Genomic DNA, 24,248 nt, shown 5'->3' with positions numbered 1-24,248 from the left:
AGACAAAACTACAAAATATACAAAATGAATGTTAAATTATTCGAAAATTTAATTATAAGTTAGGCATATTTATAAAAGTCATGAAGTAACGCGTAGAAATCTAAGAACGAGGTTAAAATCTATATATGTTTGTTGTATGTTAAATTCAAGCTAAGCATATAAAGTAAAAACCTTTAAAGATAAATAACGTAAAATAAAATTGCAAATATATTAAAATATTATATGATTTTAATGGCCAATACGAAGTTATATAATTCATTGTGCATTACAATTCACAAAATTAAAATGTTTTTAATGAATGTCGCAATCTGCAAACTTCAAGTCAAATAAATGTTAAATCATATATCAATTGGCAAACATACATACATACATGCATACATATATATATATATATATATATATAAATGTGTTATATTAATAATAATAAACGTGAATTGTTAAGTAAATGGTGAGCAAAAAAGCCGTCGCAGCCAAGTATTAAACATTGATTCAGCTATCAATAAAAACCAATTAAAATACATATTTTAATTTCAATGCAAATTACAGAATGCATTTTACAATTAACTGAAATATTTAATAAATAATAAATGTTAAACAAAAAAATGATTAATAAGTGTATTACTTTTTTATATTTGTTGACAATTTTAAAGCGCAAAATTCATTCAACATATATTCTTTGTGGAGTTACTTAAGTATTGGGAATATTATCAACTCAGATGTTATATTTGAAGCACACTAAAACTTAAAGTATATCATGATTTAAAGCAGGCTTTCCACATTATTCAAGGGAAACTACATTTCATTTGATCCAGGTCGTAGTTTGTTTAATGGACTTAGAGGGTAATAATATAATGACAAGTTTCTTTCAACGTTAGTTACAAGCTTAGTATGAATATTTAACAGACAGAAGCCATTGGCTAGTCGATTAGTAAGCCGTGTCAATTAAGTAATTGTGTTTCATATTCAGCACATACATGCCCAAAGCCATTCTTTATGCGTCTAGGACTGTGATGCTTTGGGTGGGCCCCACACGTGTCAATTGTTGCGTGTTGAAGTGTTCGCTTGTATTTTGTGTGTAAGTCGTTGTTGTTGTTGCATGTCAAGCTTGTCGTGTTGCCGCTTTCAGGTACAAACAAACAACTGGCAGAGCATAGAACAAATGTACAGACAAGCGATTTGTCACTTGATAATTTACGGCCAAATGTAAGCTGCGTTGACTGCATCCACAAAGCCAGAATGATGTGCCCCAGGAGAAAGCACAAGAAGCAACAAGTTACTTTGCTTATGTTGAGGTGTGCCAGTTATTTTTGCTTTCAATTAAAATGCTGGCATGCAGGAAGTTTTGACAACGCCGAACACGAGGCGTATGAGCAACGCTCGAAATGGCCAAAGTTTTTTGCGTCCCGCCCTGAGCCCTGCGACAAGACATTAGCGAAGCAAAGTTCTGGGAAATTACATGCCAGACGAGTAAGTGAAATAACTTTGTCAGCGCATATTAAATAATAACGAATTAATTCAAGTCACATATCTTAAAATGTTCCTAGGAACATTGTACTCCTGAGAGACATCATAAATTAGGCACTTTATCAAAGATAACTTTCACATAGCAGGGGCAGAAATTTATCGCAATTTAATTGTTTTAATTAAAACACATAATATGCAGGCCGACCAAAAGCCACAAATCTTACAAAAACAGGAAATAGATCAGCAAAGCCCAAAAACTTTTATTAAAATTGAAAAAGAATGATTTTCATCCATCAAAATCCTGCCTTAATCATTTGCCTAAGCTCTTTCAATTATTTGATTTATATTTACTTGTCATATTATTTGCATTTCTGCTGTTCATAAATTCTCTTTAAGCTGTCTGTAAATAAATATGAATTGTTTCTGATTTGTGATAAGTTAAGCCTGAGAAAAGTCCCTGTAAAGTATCTAAGCTTGAGTATGTCAACGACAACTTCAATGTACTCCCAACCACAACTGGCTCGCATGTAGCTTCCTGGTCCTGCAATGGTGCCTTAGCTTTTTTCGTTTACATTTTGGCATTCATGGCATGCTAATGACACTTTTTCTTTATGTCCAGCCAGTCGAGGCAATCACCGCAAACGTTGCAAACTTGCAGTTTATGTGCTTCCCGATGGTTCTCTCTGGGTATAAAATCATGATAATGTGGTTCCATTTCGTGGCGGATACCGCAATAATTAATTAAAGTGTGACAAAGTTGTGTAGTTGCGAAAAGCCACTCATTTGCCGTTTTTTTTTCAGATAACAACATGTCGTGTATTATTATCTGCGCTCGCTACAAATCATGCCCCAGATAATGATAAAGAGTATTTACTAGTCGTGTGACAAGTTCTTCCATTATCTTCATTGGTGTTTTAAGCAGGGATTTAAGCTTTGGTCATTTGGCTAATGAGTTGGTGCATTTGCGTGTGTGTATGTGTGTGTGGGTGTAAGTGTTAATAAAAGCACTCGTGAATTGCCTTTGGCTGCACGAAATTAAAATTTGCCTTTTATTTGGTTCTTGCGGTAGGTTTAAATAAAATTATATATATTCTTTAAAACGTTTAATTAGGATTTAATTTGAACGTTGTAAATATTTTTGTTTTTCCCCATTTTTGTTATAACATCTTATTATTATTCGACCGGAAAATTAAATGGCGACTCGATTGCAAAATGTAATCAAATGTAAGTCATATGTGAGCATAGAGTCAAAATAGAAAAGACTTGAATTTACTTGGAATAACCAAGTGGCGTCTGGCATTGGCCAACAGAAGAACGATTCGAGTGGCTATCGACCGCTGTGAACCTATTTTGTGGCTGACTTGATTGCAGTGACCCGACAGCCTTATTGTATTTGTTATTGGATTGAGTTGAGTTGAGTTGCGGCACAAAGGTTTGACGAATTCCAGCTCCCGCTGGGGAGATAGGTCTGCCAAACATAGAGAAAAAGCTGCAGGTACGGGATCAATCAATTATTGATGCAATTTGTCAAATTGACAAATTGACAGCGCGATGTCCACGAAGCAAGCAATTTCATTTTGTTTGCCAGCCAAGTGTCCAAGTATTGAATACTTCAGCTATATGAGACTTTATGTAAACTAAGCCAAATATTATTTTTGGCGATGTCGGTTTAATTGTTTACTAATTCAGTTTCTATTGTTTGTATTGGGGCTTATTATTTATGACAACAAAGAGATGTTATGTAAATTTTCATTAAAAAAAAAGACATAAAATTTTGTTTTAAACAGCTCAACAAGACAGAAGTAATGAGCAATAAAATCAACTTTCCTTTTTATTTGTATTTATGTTAAACATTTAACATGGAAAATTTGTCAACTGAAACTTTAATATTGTAGAATAGTGTAATATTTGTATATTTATTTTTCAATAGCATTGCTGCCTAATGTAGCTCGTAATTATGTTGAACACGATTTAACTTTTAAAAAACATTTAATTTTGGTTTACCATAATGCATCATAATGCATTACCACAATTATGCAATCAAGCCCAACTTTGGGACAGTTGAATTGAATTCTGAAATAAAAGTGAATACTTAAAGCCAAAAGCCAGACTCTTTTTCAACTGAATGCAATAGCTGGTCTGCTTTTGAATTGACTCATGTTTTCTGTGTTATATTTAGCCAAGTTATTGAACTGAATTTGCAGTCAGATGGCAAAGGTCAAGATTAATGCTGCCGAAAAGCCATGCAAATGAAATTACAAATTTTCAAACGAACAACAGCCGAATTATTGGGGAACAGTTCGAAATCAGGCAGAAGGTCATGTTGTTTTGGCCTTGTGAGATTTTGGCCACAATCAGTCGGCCGATTGTCTTCTGTGGTAACCAGGTAACGCAGTTCATCAGTTTGTCAATTTACCATGGCAGCGGCTGCTGGTGCGGGTAATAGACCCGTGGAAATTTAAAGGCAAAATTAATAAACACTTTTTGGACAGGCCATGTCCTTGGGAGCTTCAACTTTGGCTGCTAATTGAAAGGCTGCTTGCTGTTTGCCTCACTTTGTTGCCACAATGGATTGCTGCCCATGTATGTGGCAGTGTGTCCAGGTAGGCTACGACTACCTGTCTGCCAGCAGCTGCAACATAATCATTACGAATGTGCGACCGTTACTCATGTGGGGGCTACCACAGTGCCGTGCCGAAGCGCAGCTACGAGCCGGAGCTGGAGCCGGCGACGAGCCTTCTGCCCCACTGAGTACATTACAAATTTTCCCTTGGACCGGAAACCGTAACAGCATCATATGTTAGACAGGACCGAGTTCAGTGGAGAGTGCTGGCAGTCGTGAGAAGTGACTGTTGCTGGATACATTTTTTCCGGACGGTTGGCTTGGGGTTACATTATTCGGTTGCCCAATATCAAGAGGATTGGTAGCTTGCCCCCAAAAAAAAAAAATGTTCCACTCTACAGCTGATTCTGCCAAGGCGTTTCTGGCCAACAGACGACCACATTCATCTCATTCGCACAAGCACTAGACCCTAACTAGTAGACACAAATACCCATTATGTGTTCGGCTATGTGGCAGGCTTCTGTGTATGAATGAAGCTTTAAAATATGTGTCTCTATTTGCTTTTGACTTATTTTGTTGCAATTCATGCGGCTGTGCTTCAGGCAACATATTCAGCAGGGGTTCATTGTGCGACCACAGAAATTTATCATCGCGAGTGAGTTACAGCACGCAACAAAATAAATGTATATAAGACGCAAAGTGCAGGAAATATAAATTCAATATGCTATTCTGTGTCTATAATCAAAAAAGAAAGGAGACCATGAATTTTATGTGGTAACCACTTCTTTTTTTTTAACCATCAATCAAAGCTTTTGTTGTTACAATAAAACACTTCTTAAAGATGCCAAGTATGCTTAGCTTGTTAGATGCAATATTTAAGTAGAGCTCAAATCTAGCCCGCAATTTGCGCATGAAAATATTTACGGCTTGCGATATTTTCAGTACAACGGGCAACTATAAATATTAAATTAAATTTTAATTTTAAAACTTATAACGAACAGAACCCAATTTCTTATTATGGAAAACATTATATGATTTATTTTTTTAAATTGCAAAACAGTTTGATAAAAATAATTTTCTTGTTTTATTTACAAAATGTGCGAGGATAAAAAAAATTTGCTGTACAGTGCTTTGTTTTATTTGTTTTTTAATTTCGTGTATTGAACACAGTTTGAACTGAAAATAGTTTTAAATTGCCGCTCAACATTTTATAATTGTGGTTTTAATTTTATTTGTTTGAAAATAAAATAATATATTAAATATGAAATTTTTTTTAAAGACTGCCGCTAATGTGGTCAAAAACAAAAGTTATGCAATTTAATTAATTAATAATGGCGCATTCAAAGGCAAATTTGTAAGTAAAACTGATTTTTATCAAGTAACAAAGTGACACACGTAAACAGCGAGTCAACCGCTGAACTTTGCTGAACTGTTTCGTAAGTGTGAAAAGCGCGTTAAACCACTTAACCAAAATGACCTACAATAGCAACAATAACAATAAGAGCAACTAAAACAAAAACAAGAGCAAAACATTGTTAAACTTGCGCTAAACAAAAGTTTTGGTGCGTAAAATGTCACTCAAACACAGCAGCAGAAAATTAGAAAAGTTGTGGCAAGTGAAGCAACATAGTCGATGGCTTAAACCTATCTAACAGCCCAGGGGCAAGGGGTAGTGCAACTTTTCAATTGACAATAGTCAATGGCATTCTGTCCGCTTAGGAGCACAGTTTGCTTGGGGGCTGGGCTAACTGTCGTGTTGCAATTACAACTTTGACTACATGTATCAGCTAACATGTGGCATAACTAGTTTAATTACTTCACAATTGTTATATATGTTAAAGCAGTAAAGTACACAAGTACCGCCAAGTTTAAGCACCAAAATCAAATAACAAAAAACACCAGCAGAATGTTGAGGGAAGTATGCAATAGTATATAAGTTTTGGTATTCTTCCCAGAGAGCTATGTAATAAAGCTTATATTAAGTAAGAGGAAAAGTAAAGCTTAGTTAAACTAGTTAAGACGTGGTTGTATCGAGCTATATTAGAAAAGACGAAAGTTTTTCATATAAGAAACCGATTTAATGGCAGCTCTGATGTTATTAGATTTAACATATATATTAGCTATAAAGCTATAGAGATCCAATCCTAACGATTTCTGCAACAGAAAGACGGCCCAGTTTCAAGCAAAGAAAAAGGCAGGCGAACAGTCAGGCAGGCGGACCTGGCTATATAAAGAGTTGGCTGTTGATGCTGATCTGGATAATATATACTTATAATACCCTTCACAAGGGTATAATGTTATATCAAAAGGGCTCCCTTTAGCTTTTCAAATATTTGACTTTGTAAAAGTTTCAGCTGCCCACTGCATTTGGTTGTTGTCCTTTCCAAAGCTTGGCTGCATATTTGCTTGCATGTGGCACATTAGCAAATTAAGTTGCAAGCGCATATTCTGCGCACAGGCTTTTTGCAGAAAAAAAGAAAATGATGCCACAGCGGAAATCATTGTCAGCGGCAACAGTGGCAACCAGCAGTGGACTGCTGTCCTCTCACTCTCGGTAACTTTTGTCCAGAGTCCTGTTTACGTTGACTGCAACTAATGACTTTTAGCTGGAGGCTGACACGTCTGTCCGGCAGCCTTTTAGCTGAGCTGCTCTGTCAACCAAACACAATGCCACACAAAACGCTGAAGCACTTAAGTGCAATGCAGACCAGCTCCACCCGGAGCAAGGCGGCGATGGAGAAGGAGGCAGACGACCATGACGCGCATAGAAAACAAAATTGTGGAATTAACAACTGAATGTCCACCAGTTGAGTGAGCTGAGCTAGAAGCTACCCCGGCTCAAACCTTGGATTATCATAAATACGTAGCCTGAATAGAATCCGGAGATGTTTATCATAGTCACAATTTTAGTACTCAATACTTGTCTAAAGTTAATAAAATATAACATTATGCTGTCAATGGAATATAAATGTGTACTCAGAGCACATATGGCCGCTGCCGAATTTGAGTAAAGGGTATTAAAGTGGCAGCTATCCACTAAATGGTGAATTTGACTTGGCTTCTCATATTTGCGCGCTCTGTATGCAAATGCCAAAAGCTCTGCACGTTTGTTGGCATACGCCCAGGCATACAAACACAAATACCGACCCACACTCGCACAGTTGATGTAGCCATATAAATAATTGCATCTTTTGCTGCATAAAACACTTCCGGTTCATTTAACCTTTTGGCAAAAGGAGCCGCCGCCCATTTGAAGCGTCTGCATGTGGAGTCTCATATGGCGCCATTTGACTTTTTGCCTTCATGCGAAATTGATTTCAATGTGCCAGGACATTTGCATATGCAGGCTCTTAAAACCAAAGTCTGCTCTCAGCCATCTACAGGTTGTAGCTACTACTGTAATATGCAAAGGGATCGCATCGGGATGTTGCACGAACAAACCGTGGCAACAGCTGTGCAGCATTTCGCTTTGGCTCTAAGTGAAATTGGATTGAAGCAAATGCAGCAGCCAAAAGCTGCAAATGTATTTATATATAACAACTAAAAAGATACTGATTACTGTTGGAGTATTGACGATTAAATACCCTCGAATTGAACACATTGTCTGGCACTCATATCTTCACAATTTAAATCTCTCCTAGATTAAGCGAAATATTCAATTAGATTTATATATGTTTATAGCATTTGGATTATACGTGCTGGAAGCAGGGTGAAGCAGGGTGACAGCTTGAATAGAGTGTATAAAATGTGAAATAAATAGATTCCCATTCAGCAAGAGGGCTTTACTTATTGTCAGACATATATTGTTCCACTATTTACATTTCCCATTCAGTTATTTAGTTGGCCATTTCGTCGTTTGTTGCCCCACATTTTTTCTATGCAAGCAGTCCTTTTACCCATTGTCATATGGAAATTTAAGCGATTTACTCAACTAGAGCATATGTTTAATGTTGATTTTTCATTTGCCCTGGCTGCCAATGTGCATGTGACTACATGGAGTCGGACACTGTGCTCCCTAAAGCTTGAAACAGACACATACAGACACACATCAACATTCAACTGCCGAACAACAAGAACAACAAGTGTAACAGGCGGTGAAACCAGAAAAATGGCAAACCAACCAAATCAAATGAAACCCTTCATCATGTAAAAACATTTTCGAGCACCAACCGAATGTCAAAATCCAATACAAAACAAAAACAAAAATTCCACCCAAAAAAAAAGAGTACCAGATTTGACATATGAGCGAGAAACGTGCGTAAAAGTTGTAGCCTTTTGCTGTCCCCCCTCCCGAACCCGAATTTGGTTTTTAGACCCGCTTGACAACAATGATAGCGACAATGAAGCGCCTGCCGAGGGTAAGCTGGGGGAAACTGGTGCGGAGTGGTGGAGGTTAAGCAAATCCCATTCCAATTTCAGCCTGTCTGATTGCCGACTGTCGACTGTGGGCAACTGGCATGTCGAATGCGCAAACGTTTCGGCATATTTGTGGGTTTTTGTTGTTAGTTTGTTAGTTGGGGCTTTGTCTGGTTTTTGGTTTGCGACTAGAGAGGCCAAAGGACAGGAGAGCTGAAGCAGTCTTAAAGCCGGAAAGCCGGAAATGTAAGCAACAGCACTTTAACTACTTTTCATGAACTCTCCAGCCAGTCGTCAATACTTGGAAATCGAAATCCTCCGAGTAATCAACAATCGCATTTTATGCAATGTCATCTTTTATTTCTTCTTTAATTTCACCTGCTCGGCTCAATCAGCCCAGCTGTCAAAATCGGAAAGTCGATTCGATCTGGCTGTCTGTCACACAGCAAATTTCAAAATTAATAACTTATGCCTAAAACACATCAAATGTAAGGTAAAAGCTTTCAGAATCATTTGCAGCATCTTAAAGAAATTGTACATTGGACTCGGCCGCTTGCTCATACATTTTTTATAAATTGTTAATGATTGCAAATGTTGCAAGTTAATAAAATCTTTGCAATTTGTTCAAAATCTCTTTCTATTGCATTTATTCACAGATATTTAGGGCAAGTAAATCCAAATAAAAATATTTAAAGTGTTATTTTGTAACATCTACACATTCAAGCAAGAGGCAACCATTTTTACAACATGCTGGCACACTTCCTAATTAAAAATCAAGAATATACATTAATTTAGTTAATGCACGTTATATATGTAATGCACAGCCCCAATGCTTACTTTCCGTAGCCAGTGCTGCAAATGTGATCCAAAGTATCCACTTCATTGTTTGACTTTAACTATAAGAAGCAGCACTATTTATAGCTACATGGAGCTTGTTTGGCCAATCAATTATTGCTGCTTTTCATTGCGAAAAATTGATTTACATGTATGTCAGCTTAGTCATGCTACCTAACACGCTTCAAACGTACAACGTTTTTTCACAGTGTAGGCTAGCTTTTATTATTTTTGAGATTTTGTGACAGCCCAATGATATAATCTCCCATCAGCCTGTCTACAATTTCAGTTTAACGCCGTTTAGCATGTCGCGATGTTGGGGTTATGGGTTTTCAAGCGTTTAGCCGTGGTTTTGACTAACCATGCCTGGATTAATGCCTTATGTATCTTTCTGATGCTGAGCCTGTGCTTTTTCAAATTTGAATTTTCATATTATTTTGAACTAGCAAAAAATAAACAAAAAGTCTCCATTGTAATAAAAAAATTTCGAATTTTCAAAAATCTGGATACGATTTAGCTGGCAGCCACACAATGACTACGTAATGCCCAATTAGAAAGGTGAAAGGTAATCCTTTCTCGTTCACTATAAAATTATCAATGAGCTAATGACTTTTTTCTATTAAATTTATACCTTCATTTTTCTGTAAACGGCAGCTTTATTGAGCTCCTGCGAAAATAATAATCATGTACTACAACCTGCGTTTTTTAGCTATTGAATTCTTAAAGCTAATCCCGTTTTATATAAGTGTGGTGCTTTATTTTTCGCTGGTGCGTCAAGATCAGGTGTGGACACTATGGACAAGTGCGCTGCGATGCTTGCCCATAATGGCATTGATGTTTTATGTTTCGATCAAGGGGTTATCGATCAAAAAGCACTATGGACAATCCCAATTGATTTTAATAGGGTTAATGTTCTCCTGCGCTGGTGATGTCATGTTTAATTTGTTGTTATTCGCCTTGGGCATGACCTGCTTTGGTGCGACACAAATTTGCTATATGTTCGCTTTCGGCTGGCGTCCGCTAAAGATTATTATTGGAGCCTGTCTTCATATATCGAGCATCGGTTTGATCTACTTCGTGATCGGGCATTTGAATATTGCACATTTAATCGGTGTGTTCATCTATTGTACGCTGATAACCGGCATGTTCTGGCGTTCGTTGGCACGTGCTCTGCATGTCAAGAGTTTCCTGGCTTTCTTTGCTGCCGTAGGCGCTGCTCTGTTTATCATATCCGATGCGCTCGCTGCAGTGATCCACATATTGCACGTAAAACTGCCCGCACCACGGCTACAAATTATGATAACCTATTATGCTGCCCAATTTGCCATTGCGTTAAGCACTGCCGATGAGGGACGACCGCCCGCGGGTAAGTATATAGTCAAATAATACTGTGAACTGTCTAATTTCATCACATTAACAGCACTAGGATCTGAGCAGTAAGCATCCGGGCTTGCAGCAGGCCAGTTTTTCACATCAAATTGGAGTCGAGAATACAATTTAATTGGATTTACACTCTTTATATTAGCAATAAAAAGACCAGCTTTATCCAAAATATGTTTAGGACATCATACAGTCAGCAATATTTCAAGCTATTAGGAGCGCGTGCTTCCAATCAATTGCGGGTGTTTTAAATGATAAAGTAAGACGTTGGAGATGCACATTATACAAACACACAAATTTACATAACACATTTGAAAAGGTTGAAATGTTACCTAGTTATTATTATCGGATTTTGTTCTGACAGCCACATGACACATGACAGAGTACTCCTCTCCGTCTTTCTGCCCGTAATCTGTCTTTTCCAGCTGAATAATATTTAATTCCAAAAAAAGTTTTATGATCTATAGATATGAACGACCGATACCCTTGATTGACGGCAAGACTTTTCGTATTTTGCTTTTAAATAATGCGAAAAACTGAGAAAACAAATTTTCTTTCGCCCACTAAAGCTAACCCCTTTTAAAACAACGTGAAATTATAGAGTGGTTGATAAATATTTATATATTTAAATTGCACGTGCTCGAAGGAAGTCAACAAACTGTTTGCTTGCATTCTACTCAGCTTAACATAATATTTGGTGAAAGTAAGTCCAAATAAATCAAAATTAGGTGTATTTTTTGACCGTCTTGCAAGCAGCGAGTAAGCATCTCGTTTTACAGCATGGCGGTATCTTAGCTAATCAAAAGTTCAAATTAATTTGATTGATATTTGATTTTTGGTATTGTAGTACTTACTAGCAAGAAGTGCTAAGAATACGATCAAAACTATAAACTTCATTTCTTAAGCCTTTAGTATACTAAAATAGTCAGCACTAAGTATTATCAAGAGCTAGTGTGTCCGATCAATTATTAATGCTACTCTGAAATTCGAAGTTTAAAAAAAAAAGTAAAAAATGAACAGAAAAGTCTGTTGTTGCTTGTTAAAAACAGATGGATTGCTAAGTAATTGAAAGCCTTCTTCGAATATTGGGAAATAAATCTTGAAGGCATAAATATATAATGATTACATTTGATAGTCGAGTCAGTAAACAAAATGTCCACTTCATGCTTTAAGCGTGACTACAAAAAATAAATCAGACCATTTTCTATAGTGTTAAAAATAGACTGAGTCCAATCAGTTATTGGTGTTTTTAATTTTTAAATACCATCGTGTCAGGCGTTTACAAATGTCAACAAAGTACAACTGTTTTACATTCGCCACATTAAATGTCATTACCATTGTACACTTTAATAAGGCCCGTTAAGCTGAGAGATCATAGTTTAAAGTCCAATCTGTATGGCGGAACTTTAAAGGCATTACGAATTTTAGCATAGAGTTGATTCGAAATAAAGATAACGCATACGCCGGGTAAGCATATTAATTATACGACTTCCCAATGCGCGATGCCGAGCATAAATTTTGCGGAAATATTGACGTAGACAATAAATCAAAATATTTATTTACGATTGGTGTCTATGGGAAAAGCGTTTGCAATGCGGGCAAAATATTTCTCACCAGCTCCCCGATCGCTCTCTCCCTTATTCTGACAATATGCGCTTGCCGCTTGCAAGACTCATAAGGGCATCTGCCTGCCACCCAAGTTACCACTCTGTTTGTGTTTCTGTGTCGCCCCAATGTGGCATAAGCAAATATTTATATTTGTGTGAAATGTGCTGGCATTGGTGCCTGTCGCCATGGCTATACATTTCCCTGTCTCTTTGCCATATCGCTTTGTGTCGTCTCTTGTTGGCGATTGCATGGTTCTGCCGAACAACAAAAAAACATTTCAGCCATGAATATGCATTAATTGAAAATTCAATTCCTCAAAAGCCTCTTTTATGCAACAACGCACAAACTATTAAAAAATAGTGTTGATTATTTAATAAGCCATTAAGAACACGTTCAATTAAACTGCACAAAAAGCTTTAAGTAACAAGTTGGTAATTAAAGCAATTAGACATCTAAGTGAATTATTATCTACTGCATATAAATCGAAAATTTAATTTCATACACCTCAACGAACATATAACAACAATAATACAAACGAAATTCTCAACAATCTTATCACAAGACTTGTTGTTGCATCAACAAAACAACAAGTGAGAAGATAAATAAAATGTTTGCATCCCCATTTTATTATTATTTGAGAATGTAAATAAGTACTTACCTCCCAATTGCGTATGTGTGAAAGTGTATGCTCGATTGATTAATTGCTATCTATTAGCAGAAGGAAGGCTGACATTGATATAGACACATCACTGAAAATAAAGGAGAACGAGTTGATTAAAAGTGGGTTAAAGAGAATGGATTAAAATCTGACAGAAATAAGAAAGAAAATAAAAGGCTACAATTGATTAAATTATAATCAAAACATGAAGATCACGACTACCTGAATTTATGAGAATCGCAGAAAAACTCAGCAATTGACGTGGATATTAAAAACTTACATGCGCACACGCAACCATTTTTAATCAATTTTCCACAGTTACGGGCTGTATTTTTCAAACCGCGTACACTTTTTTTGAGCATAATATTAAGATTTAATTTTTTAAATTAATATATATAAACACGTTTATTTTGGCTAGCACGTATATCTTATGCATAGCTCAATGTAGTTCTTGCCACAATCATTCGCATTTAACAGAATCGGATTATTTAACTTGTGTCCAAGCATACACAGTCGGCAACCATTGTACCACATTGAAAATACAAATTCCATAAGTGCACTTCCCTGTACAAATTTATAAATACTTCGCCTGTCACCAAAAAATAGCAATGACTGCCAACCATTGCATTTTGTGTCGTTACCTCACCACTCTCCAGCTGCTGTACCATTTAACGCTTCAATAATTTAAATTTCAATTTTGTAAAATTGACTCTTCAATGCAAAACTGGCAAAAAACCGGTAAGTGAGTGTGCAAAAGTTGACAATGTATAATTAGTAGATACCCTATATCATGATCATAAATATCTGTCTTACATTACTTCAGATATCTCAGTAATAAATCGAATAACATAAGTTGGTGCTACTTTGCATCAGTAAAAATCATACCCTTTTCAAAGACTTTGTGTCATACAGGGTATACAAGTTCGTATGCGTTGCTGCTATGAGCCAATAAAAAGCATTGCCTACTTTTATGCGCATAATTACTTTTGCTTCCCAGACTTGGGCAAAGTCGCAGGGCTTGAGAGCGGGGTTTTTGCGAGGATGAACCTATTTCATGTTGAAATTTAAAACCAATTTGTTTGAGTTTTCTTTTTTGCTGAAACTGTCTGCAGCCTTTTTGTGCTAATTAAGCCGTGCAGCCAAAGAGAAACCAATTTTTTTTTTGTTTTTGTAAAGCAGTCCCGAAAAACCTTTTGGCGTTGGAAAAGCATTGTCACTGCCAAAGTTTTCATCGACCCAACTCAGAAACCGAACAATTGCCCAATACTAAAGTTTGCTTCCTGTTGCGTCCGTTTGAAGTTGCCTGCTGTTTGCTCTGTTCAATTTAAGGCCAGCTTAAATGTAAATAAATCAACCGTTCAAGCTATACAGCCATGCCTCAGCCTTTGGCCATTTTATTAATTACTCTCACAATTTTATTAACATTTCTGCAGCACATTATTAATGGACAAAAGTAAAAGCTAGAGGATTAAAGCAGAGCATTTTTTGAAAATAAATAAAAAGCCGGAAACAATTTGACGGAGGAGAGACATACGGAAGCACATACATAAAAGTTAAAATGTATCTAATTTTTCATTTAAAACTTCTGTTTCAACAGATTTTAATTAAAATGTGACATCGTTTTGTGTTTTTTCAGCAAAAATAAAAAAAAATTAACCACAATGAGGAGTAAAAAAAATGTTTTATGAAGTTCTCTGTTATGCAATTAAACAAATAATTATATTTTACAGATTAATTAAAATTGTTTTATTTTTTGTCAAGTATTCCTGTTGTATAAACCAAGGGTTGTAAGTTACACTTTACACATTGTCAACTTTTAAGACATTTAATTGTATATAAGAAAGGCTGATATTTACATCAAGAAAATTGCGTGAAGCTGTGTCATATAACATTTGTTGTTGCCACAAAATGTGCCGAGAAATGTGCAGCTGAATGCGTTTCATGTGCACATGGATGATTTTATGTGCCACGCCCGTATACAGATGCACTAGATAATATCTGTGTGCGATTAACAATTTTTCGACGCAACCAACATGACGTATGAGTTATATTTGGTCGTACGAACGCATACAAGCCAATGTACAACGTTTAAAAATGCATGTGCACACACGCTTTTGTGTATAAAGAAGACGGCGAAATACGACACGATACGATATATATGTATGTATATGTCAGTTTATATATATGTATGCCCGTAACACTTTTCGATTGCCGTGAACACGGGATGTGCATTCTTGATGGATTCTGGCAGATGGCGTAAAGCTCTCGTAAAGCGCAACAAACACGTTTGAAATATTCCAGGACTTGGCTATAAAACTCAAAAGTTGCCAGTTGTCAGTTGCCAGCTATTGCTGTAGTATAGTATGTGTGAATCCAGATGCAGCTGCATCGAGCATTGACAATAATTGTGTGACTACAATTTAGACTAAATCACAAGGTGTTATCACAAATTGCCTTTGAAATAAAGCAACCTAATTCGAAAAAGACATTGAACATTCGAGGTTTACCTGTCAATTAGATTGTTCTTAATAAAATATTCAACATATGATTAATTAGAAACATTTACTAATAAGCATTAACGACATAATTTAGACAAACTCAAAGTTATTCTACTTAAATAAATTTTAATTCAAACTTTAAAAGCATCTGCCACACATTCGACAACAAAACTCATGCGTAGCACATGCACATATAAATATTTTTCTATACGTAAGCTCAACCATGCAGCAAACCTCATTTTAGAAACCCTCGATACTACACCCTAATACCGAATTGTGATGGCAACTTTTGAAGTGACAGCCATCTTTCGGCAATTACAGCACCTAAATATCCCCCAACTCCCAACCCCACCTCAACATACATACCATCAGATTGGGTCGCTTGCCAACCTCAAAACCGAATCGACAACGCAATTTTATCGGCACAAAGCCCGCTTACGTGACCGCCAAACAGTCAAGGAGCATTCACTAATTAAACTTAAAAACCCACAAAAGCGCATAATGCTCATTGGCGGCGACATCTCAGCAAGGATTATGGCATATTCTTGCTGTTATTGTATGCCCTATAACCAACAGCTTGGCGAGCATTATGTGTTCTAATGCTGGTGTATATGATGAGTATGGTGGAGTATGAGGAGTACGGTGTTAAAGCGAACCGATTCGAGCTCGGAACGGGATTCGGTTTTTATTATTTTTTTATAGCACCTTAAAACACGTTAGTTGACAAACAGAAGCCTAACCTAAGCATATTTTGTTATTTCAATATTTCAACAATTTTTTATGAATCTCCGAGCCAAGGCATTAATATCTTGGGCCTCAATCATAGCATTTATTTAACCATGCGTAGTAGTTGCCATTTGTTGGTAGATACCAAATTTAGCCCAGAAATTGGATTGGAAAATATTTACGCCTTACTTTGATGATTACATTTCCTAACAAATTATTTTATTTCCTTTCTAGCGTAACACTTTGCTAGATTAGGTTTGCTTCTTGCGTACTGTCACGTTAGGTTGTGCTCGTTCTAAAAGGGTATTTGCAAGTCGCAACTGTCTTCAGATAACTGGGTTCTGAGTGGTTGCTCTCGATGTTAATGTTGGGTTGCACAAACGGGCCACTTGGTGTTTGCATTGCGACGGTTTCGACTGCGCTGTTTGTCATATCACCGCTAATATTGCCAAGCCGGTTGCTGCGGCTTAGCATCTGTGTCTTATGTGTGGGTGTGTGTGTGTGTGTGTGTGTGCGAGTGTGAGTATATATAAATATACATGTGTGTGGGTGTATATGTGTATGGGGATTGTTGTCAAATGTCAAATGCCAACACAGACTGGCAGCTTGAACTTAATTGCCAGGCGAACATGAAAGCACGAGCACAATTTTCAATATCGTATAAGGCATCAAAATGTTATTGCGCAAATTCCAATTACGTATTCATATGATGTGCATATGATGTGACATCATCGTGGCACAATTAATTCAGCATTTGCCTAATTGCTGTTAATCCGAAAAGCGCATTACAAATGCGACCAACGACTGCAAACAGCAGCAAACACTTCACTTAAGCATGGAACATTATTAAGGCTAAGCGGCTGACCGACTCTTGCGAAATGATCAAAAGGACGGGAATTAGCTTCCCTAATGAGAGCGGACTTCATTGAGTCAGTGTATGGCAACCTTTCAATTGTGTTAAAACAAAAGTAGCGTCAAGTTGCCATTAAATGCATTCTACATAGACACATGTATACACTATCTAGGGGTAATATAGTCGTGAGCTTATATTTCGATCATTTTAAGTTGGGCATATAATATTATGTAAATACCAAAGGCCAAGACTATGTCATCAATAAATAGTCAGGGGTTGTCCAAAAAGTGAGTCATACACTTTCTGCATATTTTTTACAAAAGCCTGCCTACCAAATTTAGCGTATCTACATGCTACAGCTTGTGTATTGAAATCGATCTTGAAGACTTCAAAAGCTCGATTGGCTACTAAAGCCTCAAAGCAAGCTGCACATATCCACGAAGACACTGCTTATCAAAACGATGGTAACGCCTATCTGGACATATGCGATCCAAGTTTGGGGCACGGCATCAGCACACCAGCTCCGTCGCATAAGAGTGGTCCAAGCCAAGGCAGCACGCAAGGTTGCTGGCCTGCCATGGTACGTAACAACAGACGCCATCGAACGCGATCTCCGCCTAACAAAGGTCGGAGATCAGCTCAACTTCTTCAGCAGCCGATACTCCGACAAATTGGTGCAGCATCCGAACGCGGCCGCAAGGGCCCTGGCTGAGCCCATCAGTGAGAGGCGCCTCCGAAGGCTACACCCCGACGACCTACCAACGAGGCACATCACTTAAACATCCCTTTCCCATTATTGTTATATATTTTTAAGTCTGTAATTATCATTTAAGTTATTAAATAATAACTATACACTATACCCTTAACTCCGCTTGGTAGAGATCAGAAGGCACTGATCGATTCCAGCGCAAAATAAACCAAATTAATAACAAAAAAAAAAAAAAAAAAAAAAAAAAAAAAATCGATCTTTAGAAAACAAAAGAAAATATCGATGCTTTACGAGAACATATATTGATTTTTCAAATCTGAAACTGTAGCAGCTTCCAAGAGGGACGCCTTTAAGCAGACAAACAAAGAGTATATGGATAAATTGACTTAGTTATTCGTGCTGATCAAGAATATAATACATAATACATACATTTGCACAAAAGCTATATACCCGTCTTACCCATGTTTAAGAGATTCAGGGTATATAGAACAAATCTTATTTTTTTCTCGAATCTAGCTGCTTGAGTCTTTTAAGTGCACACGGTGCACTTGTTGCTGCTCTGGCGGCAGAACATGTCTCTGGGGCAATCAAATTGAAATTTATTTCTTGACCTCATTTAGATTTTAATTTATGCCACACACGGAGACAGCTGAATGGCCAATGGTACATGTGTAGTTAATGCAGACTGCCAGCTTTACACACGATTTACACGTGCCCAGCCATGAATGCCACATTTATAACAAAGACAACAAAGGCCACAGGCCACAGGCAACGCAATCTTTTCAATCTTTACTAATTTATGTCAATTTGTTTATTTATGTGTCGCAGTGCTTCGCTGGTCGAAACTCCATTAACTTCGCCATGCCAAGCCCTGTAATTACAATTTGTTATCGCTTTAATTTAATATCGATGCCAACACACATGGAACACTTGGTCGAGCTGGTCGAGAGACCCCAAATTGGGATGTGTTCCTGCGACTGGTCCAATCAATTGAATCTGCTTTTCCCTGGGTATTTTGGGCAGCGTCAACTTTGAATCTGTTTCTATCATCAGCTTGGCATAATTTAATTTGGCTTCATAAGTTTACCATAATTATTTTTATACCCCGTATCGAATGGGACTGGACAATAGTTGGTTGTGCAAGCAAGCACCTCATATCCTATAAAGTATATATATCTATGGTTAATTTAAATTATCCATAACTTTGTTCGATTTATTGACTATAAATATAGATATTGTTCCTAGACTCTTTTCTTTGACCTATCTCGGAGATTGGAAATGCAGGGTATCTCCCAATCGGCCACTCGCGAGTTTATCACACTTGCTCAATTTGTTATATAATAAATGGAGTATTGATTAATTTATTACTTAATTCCCACCTGACTTATTACATTTATTACGCAATTATTGTAATTTAACATTCAATATTTTAGCCCATAATTCAATCTTAAATGAATTATTTTTGAGCATTTGAAATGTTGGTAATTCGAAAGGCCCTTGTAAATTCATCTAGTTAGCCAAGTATTTTATCCCAAAACAGCTGCCGCTGACAATTTGAGAAGTTCATTAGACATTCCAGTCCATAGAAAATTAGTCAGATTTTTGGGCAAATGCCACGTTGTCTCGTCACACTTTGCTCCTAGCCTGGGGAGGAGGAGAATTGTTATATAAATAACTGGAGGGTCTTTGCCCGAAGCGCGTCAAGTTCCAAAAAGTAGTTTTTGGATTTGATGCCGTTTTTTGTTTGCTTTTGCTTTTTGCACCCTGAGCTCGGCATGTGTTGTAGATTTATGATTTAAAATTGAAATGGGGCATGTGTTAGGCACGTTCATAAGCTACCAAATTGACTGCAAAATACGTTGAAGGAAACAAGTTATCCAAGCAGCTTAATAAGAATTTAAATTGCCAACAAATATTTGACATCTTGTTGCCACCGGCAAGGCCTTTAAAATTATGTAAACATTTTAGAAGCTCTTCAACGTTTCAAAAATAATTTGGAATATTATCATTGCAAGCCAATTAATTACTTTACAGCTTTGGATTAAATTGGTTGAAAATAACGGTAAAAGTGAAAACTTGTATTACTAATGTCTATGTCGCCTTTCTATGCGATTTTAATGAATTGACGTAATTACTGCAGAATAGAAGCGCAAGCTAAGCAGAAAATGAGAGGACCCAACATAGAGTAACTCATAAATGAAAAAATTAAATAAGTTAAAAAAGGAGATTGCGGATAAAAGTATAAAGAATGAGAAAAATGTTAGGGAACGAAAGTGCTCGAGGGCCAAACGTAAAATGCCAAACGTGCTAGTGAAAACGCTGGCAAAAGGTCTGAAGCCTGTACAAAATGCAATCTATACATAGATATGGTAAAGGCACAGCAGCTCCTGGCTTATGGATACATCAAGGAAAGCACACGTGTTGCCTTACGCTTCATTATTTGCTCGTCGGTTTACCTGTCAACGGGCTGACAACTGTCGAACCTATGACGCAATGGACCACACCCCCATCGAATGGCCAAAGCGGAAGGAGCTCTCTGTATTTTCAATTTTTTGCTCCACTGACAACACTTTGTTGTGTGCTATGCAACGGCGGGGGTTGTGTTTTATGCATATTGAATGATTGATTGCGTTTCGATGCATATTGAAAATTGCTTTTCAGTGGCCAGTGCCGGGCAACAGGCTTCACTTTTCACCATTCCGCTGAGTGTTCCTAACTGCAACCGACCAAAACGACTTCAAAGACATTTTTAAACCAGGACAGACACACACACACGTTCTTAAGCAGACGTCATGGGGGGTCTATGAAGGTAATTTTCTTAAAAATTGTGCCAGACACATATGAAAAAACCACAAGCCAATAACGCTTTCTATTGAACTGACCGCAATAGCTGTTCCACACATCCTGTCATTCTAATTAGCAAACGCAACCGCACAACACACACGCACAGCCACACACTACAGAAATAACAGGAAGTGGACATAATTCTGTATACCCCACCAGTATTGAGTACTATGTATCCCTGCATTGACTGTACTCCGTTCTGTCTAGTTGCTTACATAAGAAGTGTCATTAGCATGCTATGAACAGAGCAAAAAATGGACTGAACTTGTGAGAATGCATAAGTGACCGACTATGAAATACCATACACACACGTATGTAAGCCGCTTGCTACGCAGTCTACGATGCGGGTGCGCTTCTTCTTCTCTTTGCCGCCTACTATCTATAGGAAATGCGTTTGGTGTTGATAGTCCGATCTCTATTAAAGAATGCATACAAAATTATGTTTTACCCGAATGGATACTTACATAAAAAATTAATATTTATTTGTTGGCTGGCTCGAGGTCCGTGTTTGTTAAAACAAACAATGAAAAACAATTTTATTCAATTCTCTTCCGATATATTTCGGTTGCACATCGGCAAACCGTCTTCAGGGCACTAACACCAAGATACAAAAAACAATTAACAATTATAATACAATAAATTAAACATTATTTCGAACATTTTACATACATTATTTTACACGTCTGCGCTTTTTGACGTGGAGATTGTTACTGAGGTTGTTTGACTGTTTAAGAGGTGTCTGTACAAGTGAGCGCAATTTTCTGTGTCTGTCTTGTAGTTTAGTCGTTTGTAGGTTGGTGTGTTAATTATGTGTAGCATTTCCAATGTGTGTCGCTTGTTATAGTGTTGTTCTTGTTGTAAGATTGTTGTTTCATCAAAATTTGGTGTGTGGTTGCTTCTTATACAATGGGTCATAAGTGCTGTTTTCTGTATATTATTTTGATGTCTTAGTTTGAAGTCCGATTTATGTTGACTAATCCTTGTTTTTAGCTTCGATTTTGTTGTACCTATGTAGACACTATTGCACTTGTTGTTGTTATCCCCGCCACATGGTATTTGGTAAACGACGTTGCTTTTTTCGATCATCGGGATTTTCGACTTTATCTTGTTGAAGAATTTTTGTAATGTATTCGTCGGTTTGTGTGCTACTTTTATATCTTGTTTGTTATAACAGTCTGAGTTTGTGAGGCGTTCTGATAGTCGTGGTACATATATTAGTGATTTGTATATTTTAGCAGGTTCTGTTGGCTTTTTTCTTTCGATTTGTCGTCTTTTTAATAATGTTTTGATTATATTTGGGGGGAAGTCATTTTTGGTCAAAAGTTCTTTGATTTCATGTTCAATTTCTTTGTGGTATATTGTGTCCGATATTTTCATCATTCTATTCATACAGCCTAGTGCTGTATTGATTATCATACTCTTTGGGTGGTTTGAATTGAAGTTGAGTATTCGTCCGGAGGCTATGGGTTTCCTATACCACTTTATTTTGAGTGTGTTGTCCATTCTGCTTACAATAGAGTCTAAAAATGGTAATTTCCCGTCCTTTTCTAATTCCATTGTAAATTTTATCTGTTTGTGGAAGGAATTCAATTCTTTTAGAATATTTTCCACGTCTATTTTGTTCGTTATGGCAAAAAGGTCATCTACATATTTGGTCAAGAGTCTTGGTTTTATTTTTAATTTATCTGTAATCTTGTCCAACAGTTCCTCCATTAATATATCTGCGATTACTGGGGAAGCCGGTGATCCCATTGGCATTCCCTTAAGTTGTGTGTATATTTTGTCTTCGTATTTGAAATATCTGTTTTCCTGTATGCAAAATCTAACTATGTCCATAAATAGTTGTTTCGGTATATTCGTGTGCTCTTCTAATTTGGTCCATTTTTGTCTTATTGTGTCAAGTGCTAATTCTATTGGTATGCTGGGAAATAAGGATACTACGTCAAAAGATACTAATGTTTCCTCTTCTCTAATCTGGGAGTTGTTGACTCTGTCTTTAAAATCTACCGCGTTCTTGATGTTGTACCTAGAGTCCATTGTCAGATTTTTTAATATTTGTATTATATATTTGCACAGCCCGTAAGATGGAGATCCTATGGAAGAACATATTGGTCTCAGTGGAGTTCCTTCCTTGTGTATTTTTGGTAGTCCATATATCCTCGGAGGTACCGCTGTTGTTGTAGTCATCTTATTTCTTTCGTCCTTTGAAATAAGACCCATCTTGAATAATTGTGCTACGAAGGTGTTATTCTTTGTCTGTAGTCTTGATGTCGGATCCAGTCTCAATGTTCTATACGCGCATAAGTCGTCTAAAATATTTGTCATTTTATTTTTATATTCATCCTCATCCATTGCTACGGTTTTGTTGCCCTTATCCGACGATAGAATTTTAATATTTATATTTTCTTTCAGTAATTTTCGTGTCTGTTCCACTGTGTCCAGTATTGCTCGATCCCTACTGTTTTGGTTGTTCTTGGTTTTATGCTCTTTGACTAACAAAGAGAATTTTGTGCGCGCCGACTCTTGTGTTTCCTTTTCTTTTATTGTTTGCACTAGCTCCTCACCGTCTGCGATGTATTTCAAGAGAGGAAAATCTCTCTTGCTGATTGGGAGAGCGAACTTCGGCCCTTTTGCGAGTAACGCTACGACGTTTGGCGGGAATTCTATTTTTGTTTTGTTTACAAACCACTCTCTTTGCGTGTTGTTATCCGCTAAGGCTAGGTTCCGTTGATCTCGTAACTTATCGTGTTTCGTTTCTTGTCTTTTCTTGAGTGTTGTTGTTATTTTGTTTTCTATATTTCTCTCGCTCTCAAAAAACGCTTTTGCGTCATCTGTGGTCATCAGTTGTTCTATGTTTGTTTTTGCTTTTTCCATATGTTTTGTTTGTTCTTGTAATAGGTTGTGTTTGTGTTTTATAAGTAAGTTTAATATTTTGGTATGGTAAAAATGTGTGTGTCTAGTCAATGTTCTTGTTATGTCAGGGTGGGTTTTATTGTCAGTGGTCAGTATGGTCAAATGCTGTGTCAAGTTTTTGATGAAGTTAGGTATTAAATTTGATTTTCTACATTTTAACAAAAATTTTAAACTAGATTTAAGTTTAGTTAATTTTACCAGTGTTAGTTGGAATTTATTAATTGTTCTTTTCGAATCCTTGTATTTAGTTTTTATTTTTGCGTAGCTCATGTTGGTTGCTGTGCATACGGCGTGCCTTCCGTTGATATTTATTGATGGCTCTGGCGACCTTTCCATATTTCAATATTTATTTGTTGGCTGGCTCGAGGTCCGTGTTTGTTAAAACAAACAATGAAAAACAATTTTATTCAATTCTCTTCCGATATATTTCGGTTGCACATCGGCAAACCGTCTTCAGGACACGGACCTCGAGCCAGCCAACAAATAAATATTGAAATATGGAAAGGTCGCCAGAGCCATCAATAAAAAATTAATATTTTACAATTTGATGTCTGCAGATCTTAGGTCTTCCGAGATCGATGGCAGACAGACAGATAGTCAGACATGACTCAAGCAACTCCGCCGTAATTATACATTGGGTGTATATAACAAGGTCGGAGATGCCGCCCTCTGCCTGTCACACACAGAAAACCTGCTCTTACTCATATTCAACGGGTATTAAAACAATAGCAAAAACCAGAAAATGTAACGAGGGAAGCAAGCTATAAAATTCGCGAGAATTTTAAAAGAATTATAATATATTTTCCGCTTAGCAAAAAAGTTCATATTGTATAACTTAAAAA

At 36.9% G+C, this 24,248-nt stretch overlaps 3 protein-coding genes and 1 long non-coding RNA gene across 7 annotated transcripts in view; 2 read left to right on the top strand and 2 right to left on the bottom strand.

Moving 5' to 3' along the window:
* Window positions 1-9,013: 9,013 nt before the first annotated feature.
* Window positions 9,014-24,248, bottom strand: part of Nufip (nuclear FMR1 interacting protein 1) — a 39,287-nt gene continuing 24,052 nt past the window's right edge. The window contains exons 6-9 of one of the 2 annotated variants that reach the window (XM_070208120.1): window positions 12,864-12,954; window positions 11,452-12,459; window positions 9,221-11,392; window positions 9,014-9,145 (exon numbers count right to left, since the gene is read on the bottom strand). In XM_070208120.1, coding sequence (XP_070064221.1) covers window positions 12,903-12,954 — 52 coding nt within the window. In that variant the 3' untranslated portion in view covers window positions 9,014-9,145; window positions 9,221-11,392; window positions 11,452-12,459; window positions 12,864-12,902. The remainder of the gene's footprint in view (window positions 9,146-9,220; window positions 11,393-11,451; window positions 12,460-12,863; window positions 12,955-24,248) is intronic. The other variant, XM_070208121.1, reaches the window with a different exon arrangement.
* On the top strand, window positions 9,902-10,765 carry LOC138911068 (lysoplasmalogenase TMEM86A-like). Of its 2 annotated transcripts, none has more exons than XM_070208125.1 (2): window positions 9,902-10,583; window positions 10,638-10,765. In XM_070208125.1, exons 1-2 carry the CDS (start codon window positions 9,902-9,904, stop codon window positions 10,655-10,657), a joined length of 702 nt encoding a protein of 233 aa, XP_070064226.1. In that variant the 3' UTR covers window positions 10,658-10,765. The 2 variants fall into 2 exon arrangements, with proteins under 2 accessions (XP_070064226.1, XP_070064227.1); XM_070208126.1 differs by having other exon boundaries at window positions 10,644-10,755.
* LOC116650514 (uncharacterized) lies at window positions 11,976-14,584 on the top strand. 2 transcript variants are annotated; one of them, XR_004303498.2, is made up of 3 exons: window positions 11,976-12,064; window positions 14,297-14,423; window positions 14,500-14,584. It is a non-coding gene; the product is annotated as an uncharacterized lncRNA (long non-coding RNA). The 2 variants fall into 2 exon arrangements; XR_011416364.1 differs by adding an exon at window positions 14,043-14,204 and having other exon boundaries at window positions 11,986-12,064; window positions 14,297-14,584.
* On the bottom strand, window positions 21,002-23,858 carry LOC138911115 (uncharacterized). Its single transcript, XM_070208423.1, has one exon. It carries the CDS (start codon window positions 23,740-23,742, stop codon window positions 21,169-21,171), a length of 2,574 nt encoding a protein of 857 aa, XP_070064524.1. The 5' UTR covers window positions 23,743-23,858; the 3' UTR covers window positions 21,002-21,168.

Source organism: Drosophila virilis, chromosome 3, assembly GCF_030788295.1.
Source record: "Drosophila virilis strain 15010-1051.87 chromosome 3, Dvir_AGI_RSII-ME, whole genome shotgun sequence".
NCBI classification, from domain to species: Eukaryota; Metazoa; Arthropoda; class Insecta; order Diptera; family Drosophilidae; genus Drosophila; species Drosophila virilis.
Note: the sequence above shows the minus strand (reverse complement) of the source record. Positions and strands in the feature narration are given on the sequence as shown.